General features: G+C 35.5%; 1 protein-coding gene and 1 non-coding gene across 9 annotated transcripts in view; both read right to left on the bottom strand.

Annotated features, from left to right (window-relative positions):
* Positions 1-2,236: 2,236 nt before the first annotated feature.
* LOC129278049 (bromodomain-containing protein 3-like) overlaps positions 2,237-12,653 on the bottom strand; it is a 28,381-nt gene continuing 17,964 nt past the window's right edge. For 5 of the 8 annotated variants that reach the window (XM_064110334.1, XM_064110333.1, XM_064110336.1 and 2 more), the window contains exons 10-16: positions 12,073-12,270; positions 11,330-11,631; positions 10,917-10,973; positions 8,726-8,859; positions 7,709-7,870; positions 7,015-7,131; positions 2,237-5,642 (exon numbers count right to left, since the gene is read on the bottom strand). In XM_064110334.1, the coding sequence (XP_063966404.1) occupies positions 5,497-5,642; positions 7,015-7,131; positions 7,709-7,870; positions 8,726-8,859; positions 10,917-10,973; positions 11,330-11,631; positions 12,073-12,270 (1,116 nt within the window). In that variant the 3' untranslated portion in view covers positions 2,237-5,496. The remainder of the gene's footprint in view (positions 5,643-7,014; positions 7,132-7,708; positions 7,871-8,725; positions 8,860-10,916; positions 10,974-11,329; positions 11,632-12,072; positions 12,271-12,653) is intronic. The other 3 variants (XM_064110338.1, XM_064110339.1, XM_064110332.1) reach the window with 2 other exon arrangements.
* On the bottom strand, positions 7,330-7,473 carry LOC129278443 (small nucleolar RNA SNORD10). The gene has a single exon (XR_008586274.2). It is a non-coding gene; the product is annotated as a small nucleolar RNA SNORD10 (small nucleolar RNA).

The following is a 12,653-nucleotide window of genomic DNA, read 5'->3' on the forward strand; positions in this document are numbered from 1 at the left end:
GAGTTGTGACCTTTGACCGGCGGACTCCAAATTCGAACTGAGCCTGTACTTTGGTGTTTTTTTTAAATCCATTAAATATTTTCTCGAGTTATTGTGCGGAAACCAAGTGGGGGAGGGACGGACAGGGGCAATGCTTAACCCTATCTTAACTTAGCCTCTTGTCGTGGCCCTGGCGGCTGCTTTCCGAGCGAAGCGAGGGATTTCCTAATTCGCGAAGCGAATTAGGCCTGGCGCGAGCCAGGGCCTCTTGACATCTGAGCTGAATTATATATTCATGAGGAACGTCTTCCTAATGAATATACATGAGTCATGATATTACCGGTCACCTCGTAAACCAATGAAATGTCAAAGCTGTTTCGTCCGGGGTTCGGAATACTATAGTAGTCCACTATTCTGCAGGGCATTCATTTAATTGCGGGACACTAAAGGGGATATAACCAGCAAAATGCTTCAAGTAGTGGTACTATACTACCGTACTGGCCGTAACAGACCCATCACCGCCCCGAAACTTCCCGGGAGATACTGGCCAGCGCTGGTCAGACTCGAGTCAAGGGGAATTAAGCAACTCCACTCAGCTCTATCATTCCCTCACACTGCACAGCGGAGATCGATAATCGACGCATAGTGGAATCGCATGAAATATTAAATTTTTTCGATATCCTGTGGGTAGATTTACAAAAACATCTCGTCCTTTCAGTGCAGATTTAATTTCATCGACTTGCAAATCCTTAAATCGGTCAATATTCAGCATTTTAGAGGCATATTCAATGCTCTTTGATATTTCGTCGTCACTCTTCGCCAAGAATCCACGGGTAGCCATTCAAGATGAGCTCCTGAATATTCAATATGACGTCATAGCAGCCCGCGCTCTTATTGGATGATTTTCACCGACCAGTTTTTGGTCGGTGAATTGGTAAAAACAATAAAAAACAAAAGAAAGTCGGTGAAATTCGGTTCAGATGTCAAGAGGCTAATCTTAACTGGGCTATTTTGGACCAGTATATACTGGGGGGGGGGGGGTCAATTTGACCCCCCTCAGATCTCGGCCGCTGATTGCGCAATCGCCGCGAAAATTTGCAAGCGCATAGAGCCGGATTTAAACTCAAGAGTGTATAATAAAATTTTCAATTTTTTTTTAAAATATTTTTTATTAATTAATTATGCAAATAAGCATATGAAATTTGCCATAAATTTGGTTTTTTGTGTATGTATTTGCCTTTAACTCAATTTATATAGCTAGTAGAATGCTATTTTTTGGTGGGAGTATCAATTATTACATTTCTAACAAATATCTACAAAAAAATACCAAAAATATATAATTAATTTCTTATGTATTTTATTGTTTTTTAAAGTCTTAAATATGTATTTTTTTGTTTTTTCAAACCTTTGTTTTTTATTGTTTTTCCCGATGAACTTTGTCGAGGACCATTTTGCGATCATAAATAGCATAAAATAAATCCATTTATACCAACAAAACTAAAAATAATCATACAATTATGATTTTTGGTTGAAAAACACAATTTACATTAACTTTTTACACGGAATCACGTTTTTGAGCAATTTCTGGTCTGACATGCACTTACAAAACGTTGCGTAATTTTGAAACCGCATACCCGGGCGTCGCAAATTTGGTCTCAAAAGATGCGCAAGACTTGAAAGTAAAAAGTCAGTGAGCGGCGCAGTCAAAAAAATAGTGCGACGGCGTAGTGACAAAATTTGTTGAGGGGGGGTCAAATTGACCCCCCCAGTTCAATAAGGGTTAATGCCCCCTCCGGACTTTGTCTGCCGGGGCACAATAAAGAGCCACAAGGGAGCACAGATTCTTTTTAATATTTAAAAAAAAGATTGTATTAACCATATACATTAGGCAGGAGTCATGTCAATAGCTTGTTTTCTTTTAAGATACCAATGGTATCACTCAGATTCCGTTATTCTAATAGCTGGATATCGTAAATTTTAACACACATAGAAAATAAATCAATTCCAAACATATTCTAAGAAATCTGAAGCAGGATAAGAATGTAACACATCATCAGTTTCCAATCCAAACTTGCCAAAAAAAGTTTATTTCATATTTTTATTGCTCTCGCAATAAATCATGATAAACACACACTCGATACTGTCTCACCATCAACATTAAACACACAGTTCTGCCAACAGTGGATTTTAATTGCAGTACTTTCAAATGAATAAATTGATCAAACACAATTAAAGAAAATAATGGCACAAGTTTAAGTTTCAATGGAAAGTATTTGATTTTATTTGGCCATCTTTCTCAGACAAACTGCCATGAAATCTGGTTTTTGTCACTTTTTCTTGAATTATTTACAAGCATGGATTACCATCAATGCTAATTAAGATTCATGAACACAAGACAATTCTACACTATACACAGCCATTAACACTAAATTTACCCATGCCATGTAGTAGATACAATAATATCCTAACAGGGATGTACAAAAACAAATAGGGAAAAAATATGCAGTATTGTCTAATTCATACAGGAATATATTCAGAAAACGGCACAATTTTACTGCTTCATACAAAAACTACAAATCATATGCTTGACATTGGTAGCACCACCAAAACAAAATAAAAAAGCAAATTTTTTTTTTAGTTTTTATATTTTTGTAAGAAAGCATTTTCATCATAGGCTAGTAAAAAGGCAATACAGGATCATATTTACAAAAGGGACAGTTTATATGTTTAAAAAATAGTAATTGATTTTGTGTTAAGATTCACATATGGGAAGTTACATAGCCAGTTTAATCACAATCATTAGAAAGAGTCTTTTGTGTTTTAGAACATTAAGAACATGTATGCACTACCAGATCCAAATACCAAGTCTCTATTTTAAAATAACACAAGAGAAAGAATATTTACACCAGAGACCGACCATTGGTGGTGCATCCACCAGCCATTACATGTCAACTCTTTGAGCAGTCATGAGCTAAGTGGAAACAAATTTTTGGGGTGTTATCATCAACAAATGTGAACAAAAAAGTGACAAAGAGTATTTGGGAAAGAATGGCAAAAGAGCAAAAGTTGTTTGTCAAAAGTACAAGTTTGGCTGCTTTTTCATTTGGCGAACCATTTGTTTAGGACTCAGCTCAGTGAGTGCATGTGTGTCTTAGTGAAGCACCATCAGTAATTGGGTCTTGATGATAAACCATGTTTACCCCAGGGTCACTGCAATTGCAACTCTCGCCCTCAACAAAGGGCAAAATAAGAGGCGGCATATTTCTCACTGACGTACTGCATTAAAATCCAATATTGGCAGAAATGAATGTGTTTTCCCCCCGACTGATAACATGATTTCTTGCATTGAAATACCATCACATTCTTCAATCTAACGAGGAACACAGCTGTTAGACCTAATGGTTAAGCATCTGGTCCATAGCTCCACGCACCCGAGCAAACGAGGCGGTTGCTGTAACAGCCGACCCTGGTCCAACGCAGTCATGATGTGCAATGTATCATGGAAAAATCCTAGTAATGACAAGCTCTTCACATTCTCAAATACGTAACATCAAACATACCACAGACAGACACACCTCTCTACCACCCATACATACACATACACACATCTCTCTAACATAAAATGGAGAAAGCAGCAGAATTTTTTTACGGATTTTCATTTCAGTTAGCCTTGTATGGCGGATCACTTTGTAGTTTACTGCTGTGGATTTGAGCTGTGTTGTTCAGGGGATGACTATTAACTTCTCCCAAACACTGATGATTGCCATACCCACCCTCTTCACTAAAACACACATGACACTTAGAGGACAGCCATGCCCTAAGTGTACAGGGCTCTCTTAGCTAGCCCATCTCTCCATCCATAGTATTCTTCATACTTCCTTCATGTATTACCATGAAGCCTGTGATTCCATATATTGTGAATATTGTTGCCATAATTTACCACAATACTCTTTGCCATTACAAAATAAAATTATTAATCAAGCTATCTATTGTGTATGAGTTATTTAGAATTGTTTCATTCATTACAATATATTTCGAGATAAAGAAATACACATTAAAAAACAATGCTTTGCTTTTCTTTTGACCTCAATGTTTGAACGGAATAGAATTATCATGGGATGTTTATTCGCATTTGGGAAAAAGAAAAAGCGTTTTCAAATCTTTTAAATATATTTTTACATGTGTAGATCAATTGTATGAATTGGAAGGAACATATTAGATAATTTAGAGATATTTTTTTACTTTGTACATATTTGCTACACAGCACGAGAAAAATTATGTGCATTGATTTCTATAAAAATTTTGTACAAATTGACAATTAAAACCAACAAACACTTTTGCTGGAAGGCTTGCAAAGATTCTACTAAATGTGTCCACACGTTTTGCTTTTTTTCTACAAGATTATTACAGTAACCATTTTGATACTTTATTCAACAAGATTAAAATTTCAATTTTCTTTTGCTTAGGTAGTGAAAATATTGACTATGTTCAATGTATGAAGTTTTTTTAGCAGCTTCAAATCAAGATAATTCAAAATGTCCCATGCTTGCATGGTCTTTTTGTAAAAGTAATACATCTGCACTGCAGCAAAATATTGAATTGAAAATTCAAAGCATTGAAATCATATGAATTCAAAATTAAAATGAAATTCAGACATGTCATATGCTTGTACAAGTCATCACCAATGAATATTTGACATTCAAATGGTGAGGCGAGTTTAGTTGAGAATGTGAGGAATGTCTCTTTTGCCTTCCTCAGTTTGATCCCTTGAAAAATGAAATCAAACTTAATTTTCATGAAAACTCAGCAATGACCTGTACAACCATATACAAACAATATATAAATAAAGGTTGCTGTCCTAGTGCCAAGAACAAGAATCAATCAGGGGACTGTAACACCAAACTTAGCAATTGATTGTAAAATTGATTTTTATGTTTGATTACACATAACAGTCTATGTAATCAAGCATAAAAACACCCTTACAACCAATTGCTAAGCTTTGTGGTTCAGGGCCCTGGTCTGGTTTTATTGCTGACCTAAGTCTTGAGATCAATTGCATATTAGAAGCAACAATTCTGATTGGTTACAGGTAAAAATTTGAACAGAACTGAATGCACCAATGCTCTTGGCTGGTAATTGCAATTTATATGATTAACTGCTTTGTTAGTGTAATACACCATAATGCATAGATGAACCAAAACAAGTTTATTCTTATCCATCATCAAAGTTGAACCTTATTAGAAATGATGGAAATATTTTTCATATTTGCTTGAATTGCTTTCCGCATGTGCAAGATGATATAGATGGACAAGCTATTAAAATTTGGTCAATGTGAAAGCATTTCCTGGGAATTAAATGTCTTGCCACTTGGACAGCAACCCACACTTCAAGAACAATATAATTTTTTGGTAGCAATGGTGGAAATGACTATGATGTGAATCATACAAGAGGAAAAATAAACTCAAGGAAGATAGTAGAAGGTGAGAGGAAGAATAGAAAAAAGGGAGAGAGTATGGTCTAGCTACCTGACTCCGATTCGCTATTGTCGGAGCTGGAGCTAGCACTTGTGCTGGTGCTTGCATCACTCTCAGAGTCACTACTACTGCTGGCACTGAGTGGGCGCTCGGTTCTGCCCCCCTCATTCATCAAAGCATCTTGTTGAGCTGTAATCAAATATTGAAAAGGAAGAAAATTAACATGAATATCAAATGGAAATAACTTCTATAGGGGCACTATATACCGACATATAAAAGCGCACAGGTAAGCTGAATAAGTTCACCTCTATTATACTAATGATTAAAGTGGTAAGTTACAGGCAGTGATTTTTATGTTTCAATTGATCGGGAAGAATTTTGAATACTAATTGAATATTCATTGCATGGAGGCATGAATCAGAAGTATTCAGAGGACAAAGTATTTCATTGTCAAAGCACTGATAGAGTGAGCCATATAACCATAATCAAACATAATTGTGACTTAGTGACTCCTATGAATAATTCTTTGCACATTTTTTTTTTTTTTTTTTGGGGGGGGGAGGGAGTATGATGATTACTATGACTAGTCAACTTATTCCTTTAAACTTATTACCAAGCATTTAATTGGTTGCCTTTTTTCTCAATGGTATACAAATATGTAATGAATAATCAGAAGCCAACTTGTATCATGTATGCAATCTTAGTATTCTAAGCCCTACCACCTATAGGTAAAACACCTCCAACCAGCACGGGTTAAGAAATACATTAGCTGCATTCAAATGACACGCATGAGGTTATCATCATGTTATCCAGAATTGAAGAGTTATATAGTCATATGATCCCCTGTTATGATGCATTTTCATTCATTTGGTAAAATATTTATAAAGGCCAATAAATAAAAATAAGTTCTATCCTGATGAAAATGTAGAGATTTCTGTACAAAGGCTTAACCTCTAAATTACAGAGGCGAGTGTACATGCCAAAGTCTGCATGACAGGTGAATCTTTCAGAATAAATGAAAATCACATCTCTTGAATTTAAAGAAACCTTTTTGAATTGGATGAAATTTACTTAGATACAAATTAAACTTTTGCTACTCTGGTCTAAATAATTGTTTTATTCTAGGCAATTATTTGACTTACTATATATAAGGTTCATGAATGCAGACTCATCTGTATATACAAAGCACTTTACACAATTAACATGAAATTTCTTCAAAACTACAACTGCCCCAATCAAAATGGACAACAGGGGCCCGTTTCATAAAGGACTTGCAACTGTTGTCACTTTGCCATTATGGCAACTACCATGGTAACAGGGCTCAGCAGCCAATCAGAATCAAGGTTACCATGGTAGTTGCCATAATGGCAAAGTTACAACAGTTGCAAGTCCTTTATGAAACAGGGCCCCAGGTCTCTAATTACTGCTCAGAATTGCCACTGATACAAGGATACGTTCGTGCAACGTTTCTTGCATGTTTCATTCAGTAAACCGATGAAATATTTATTCCAAATGGTTTAGTGAAGGTGTGGGGGATGACAAGTGTCTAAAAGAAGCTGACCTTTCTTTGTTGCCTTCTTGGGGAATGGCCCGCCAAGTTCCTTTAACCGATCCTCAAGTTCTTTCTGCTTCTCCTTCTGTGCATCTTGTTTAGACTTCGTCTGGCCTTTGTTGTAAGCTGTAAGAGACACAAGATTTAAAAGGGAGTCAAAATTTCAATTAAGTTGGTTTTGATACATAAACCTGATTGAAAAGGACTGGGGGCCATGATAATTTCTTGATAAACTTTTCTCCTACTCACTTATTACAAATCTATCATTTAATTATATATTTTGTTGTTGTTGACATTGCCATATCAGATAGAGATATGCAGTGAATAATCAGAAGCCAACTTGTATCATGTATGCAATCTTAGTATTCTAAACCCTACCACCTGTAGGTAAAACACCTACAAACAGCACAGGTTAAGAAATACATTAGCTGCATTCAAATGACACGCATGAGGTTATCATCATATTATCCATGACTTGACAAATTGTAAAGTGTTTCATTGCTGTGAAAACTTGATGAAAATTGTATTTAATTGCTTTTATTTTTTGTATGAAATGGTAAAATTAATATATGCTCATGGTATTGTAAAAAATTTTCATTGCCTTTTGACATCAACATCAATGAATCAGAATACTGACTGAAGTCAGCCAACTGTCTACAAAAGAAATGAGTTAACCTATTATATAAATATAGAATATACATACCTTTTGGTCTTTTCCTGAGGCATTGCATGACATATTTTTCCAGTTCCCTCAGGGTGGACGGTTTGAGGGTCTCAAAGTCTATTTCAATTTCATCTGGCGTAGAGTCCTTGAGTGAGGGCTCCCTTGACTGGATTATATGTACAACTTTGCCAAGTTTGTCCCCTAAACACAACAAGAGGAGAGCAATTCATCAACATTTAATAACATGGCCGAGATCATTACCAGTGTTATGAAATATCAGCATGTTTTGTGTTTACCCGGCAAAGTGGTATTTATTATGCTAACATGAAGTAGTCTGAGCAAATAATAATGTTATAACAAGATTGGATCTTTATAGTGAACAAAGCTCTTTAGTGATTTACAGATACAAAAAAAAAAAAAAAATCATACTAAGCATTTCCAGAGTTCACGACTATCACATTGTATAATTATTTTTGTTTGAGTTTCTTTATAGGAGTAATGTATGACATGGAAGCAATTACATTATGAACATTGTCAGATCAAATGAAAAGACAACTAAACTTTGCTTCAAGGCTATCGAGGAGGCGCGATAGCTCAGTCGGTAGAGCGGGGGATTCGTATTCCGGTGACCCGGGTTCGATTCACACTTGGTGCGCTATTGCCCTTTGGTAAGGCATTAATCCTCATTACCAGGTCCTTCGGAGATGACCTTAAGCCGTCGGTCCTCTGGTTGCTTGCTTACAAGCATTCATGCTTTCTTAGCAATCAGGTAAAAAATCCCAACCAATCAACCAAATATAGCATCTCAACACTTACCTAATCCCAAGATGGTATTTCAGAAAACTGTAAATTTACATGAATTTGCAGATAACTGGAACATGTTACATAAAGCTAAGTCATATATTGGGAAATATCACATAGCAACAGGTCACCAATCAGTGAAAAATCTAAAATCTTGCATAAATCAAGAACAGCTTTATGAGAATGCCCCCATGCAAGTGAATATACGTTAACGTTATAATCTCATTTCAAAGAATAAACCTAAGGAATAAATACCAGGTAATTTGTTGATGTCAAGACTAAGCTGTCTCTTCTCATCATATGACATCGGTTTTGCTGTGTCTTCATCATCACTTTCTAGCTGCCCTGTGGTTGGAACTTTCTTCTTCCTTCCTCCCCCTCTTCTACTACTGTAATATAACAATGAGAAGAAAAAAACACATTTGTTGTCAATATACAGCAACCTAAATATACTAACTTGTGTTTATAGCATTGATCAGCATATATAATTGGGTTAAGAAAGAAGAATGGAAGTATTATTCTGAATAGCGTTTCATCAACATTTGTCACTTGATAACTTTCCTCAATTTTTAATTTCTAGAGAAGTAGAGGTGTCCAACTTTACCGATGGAAACTCTTACATGACATCTTGTCAGTGATAACAATTTTCACGCAAGAGCCCCTAGGTTCCTCCAGCATGGAATTGGAATGTGGAATAAAAACACATTTTTTCCCCTCAATATTTGGAGAGAAATTAATTTTGCTACTCTGGGCTAAAATGGGAGAGCTCATTATTCAAGGTAGAAGTGCCATTGCATGCTTATTTCCATGGAAGCCTCCTTTCTTTCTTGAATATTGTACCTCTGGCAATGGTCAACGATGTCTAATTCTCCATTCAAATAGCAACCGGTATAACATAACAAGACTGAATATTTTTATGGATATAATATACAAGCTGCCTACTAGAATGCCTTAGGGTATTCATTCTACTTTGAAGATAATTTAATGAAATATATATAAATTCTTAGTATACAGATCAAATTCACACACTGATTAAAAAGAGTACATAAACACTAAATTTTGATCTTGCAACCAAATGTGATTTTCTTTTTGAAATCATTGTACAAAATGACCATTTAGGCTTTCTAATGCCTTCAAAATTTGAGAAACTCTGTAACCATTTGAATAAGCATTGATCACTGATCATGCTGAAGTAACAAACATACATGTATAGCACAATCATGAAATGAATGTTAATATGTAAAGAAACACACAGAACACCCAATAGAACCACTGATTTATATTGTTAAGTAGGGGCAACCCAGCACTACATGTACTTTTCAATCATTCATTCATCTCTTGAGCAGAGTAATGTATTGTCAGGGCCAAATTGCAGAGAATTTCAATCAAAAACACACATCAAAAATACTTTTTTTTTACATAATAAATCTAATGCAACTTGGTTTTCAACCGATCGGATGTGACTATTTGGGATTTGCAATTGATTTTCAAGTTGTGTTTGAACACAAATCTTTCTGTAATAGGCCATTGATCTCAAATATTTGAAATATAAAGTAAATATCCCTGATAACTTACAGTCCAATCTAACTGCAAATAACATGTGTCCCCCACCCCTCCCGAGCTCTTGACCAATGACATTACTCAAGTCAGTGTGTATTACATTCTATTACAAATTTGTTTTAAGAGTTGCTTATGACAAGTGCATGCAGAGATATTGCAATAATTACATCAAGAGACAGCTATAAAGAGTTTGATTGCTCTAGTAGAACTTTTGCTGTGAATACAATGTTTATAAGAGACCCAACATTACACTCTTAATAATTTTCAGTGGCATTCGATTGCATGATGCATTTACTCAGACTAAAATTGAATTGGTGAAATATTTAATGTGCAAAAATCAAAATGAAAAGAGAATCGCGATAGAATGTACCCCATGCAAAGAAAACAATTTCATCCATTCTCACCAGAGGAAATTAACATCATGAATGAAACAGTTGAGAAAAGACATACAATACAGAAAGCCTAATACCACAATCAGAGTCCAAATGTTTTTTTACCAATATAGTTATGCTTGGATATACAAGGATGTGGGTAATTCCATAAAATTGGTACCAGTTGTGAAATTTTGGGTGTCCCATTAACATGGAATTTTGAACTACAGGTCATCCAAACATTCATGAAACCAATATGAGGTCTTATCTTAGACATAATGAATGGTCACACAGGGCCTATACTGTTAAAGTATTTGACAGCGAGTAAAATATTACTAGTTTCATGGTAATCTGAATGGCCACAATAGCTCAAAATTTCTAAGGTAAATGGAACATAAAAATCACAAATTGGCCCCTAATTTATGAAATCACCAAGGAATGAATAGGAGTACAACTATGTAGGCTACTCTACAAGGATAATTGAGCAAGCAGCCCACATAAGCCGGGTAACTCACTTTGTTCTCTTGGGTTTAGGCTTCTCTTCGTTGCTCTTTGCATTCTTCCTCGGTCTACTGAAAAACATTACAAAAAGGTGTTGCCCCATCACCAGTTTTTTCAAAACAAAATGTATATATCATTCCAATCAAAGCATTTAACTGCATTTATGTTGAAACTCTGCCACCACATGGTGAGCTATGCATCTGTGTGTTTGAGAGTTACGTTGTTAGTAGTGTCACAATCAATTGTACAATAACACACAAACCTGTATATTTTTGAACAGCTATGCCAATGGGTTTTACATAAGATGTTTATCTTCTTCAAAGCTTCTCCTGTAAAGCCTTGAGAGTTCATTGACTGAGTACAGGCATCCCTGTTTATACACAGCTGTATCATAAAGCTGATAGCTAAGATATAAAAAAAGACTTACTTTGTTTTCTTAGGTTTGACCTTGTCTTCTATCGTCTTTGGAGGCTTCCTCTGTCTTTTTGATGCTGATTTAGACCTCTCTTCATCTCTTGCTTTCTCTTCCAAAAGTTTTCTTTCTTTCTCCTTGATCTCTTCCATTTCCTTTTCTCTTTGTTTTTCAAGTTCTTTAGCTTTTTCAAGTTCTTCTTTCTCCTTTTCAATGTCCTTTCGATCTTTCTTTTTGGTTTTGTCCTTGTCTTTTTTCTTCTTTTTCCGATGTGCTTGTGATGACAATGCTGCAAGCTGTTCATGGACTGCCTTCAGCTGAACATGGAAAGACAAGTCAGTGAATACACAACCATTATCAAGGAAATATCTAACATAGTATTAAAAACATTTACATCACAGACCAATAATCTAATCAAGTCAATTCTAATTTTTCCAGCGTTATACTGGTAGTTGTTGAAGCGAATGAGGCTTTTTCAAAACTATAGAGCCACATATTTCAGAGCACAATATGACATGAATGATTGAAGGAGTATTGATGTTAATTGCAGTTTTTTTTTTTAACAGATGACTTTCTATCATTTAGAAACAGATATGTTAAACATGTATCAGGTTTCAAACTGACCAGCAACATTTTCAACACATGTTAGCTTACTGTTAAAAGGGGTAATTGCGGGACTCACATCGTCTTTTAGGTGGACTCAGATTAGTCCAGCAATTGGCTTAATGTTTTTCTCTTCATTTTACCCCATTACACACCTGCTCTTGTAACTCTGACAATCTCTTTTCCCTCTCTTCTTCACTGTCTTCTGATTCTGAACTGCTATTTGAAGCTGAAACATCTGAAGCACTATCTAATCCTTTCATCAAATCATCCTTGCCTCCACTGTCACTATCTGCTTCTGATGGGTCCAAAGGTTCATCAGGCATTTTGGCAAACTTGACTTCAAATACATTCTGGAAAAAAAAATATATACATTGACAATGATTAGCTTTAATATGATCTCGATGTCTTCTATATAATGTTCTTTTGGGCAAAACCAGTGATCCTTACTTAGGCAGATAATATGATTTGAGTTAATGTTTGATCTTTGTAGATTTAAATTTTCAGCTACCAAGCATCTGGAAAGAATATTGAATATTTTTCAAAATTTGATTGGGGTTACAAATATACACTCCAATTACATAACAGATGACTTTCTATCATTTAAACGGGTCGTGTGGTCCAGTGGTGAGAGTGGCATTGGACTCATAATCGCAAGGTTGTGAGTTGGAATCCCAACTCTGCCATTGTCTCCACTTTGATAAAAAGGCCCGAGAGTGATATCTGTCGTCTATAA

Source organism: Lytechinus pictus, chromosome 15 (genome assembly GCF_037042905.1).
Source record: "Lytechinus pictus isolate F3 Inbred chromosome 15, Lp3.0, whole genome shotgun sequence".
NCBI classification, from domain to species: domain Eukaryota; kingdom Metazoa; phylum Echinodermata; class Echinoidea; order Temnopleuroida; family Toxopneustidae; genus Lytechinus; species Lytechinus pictus.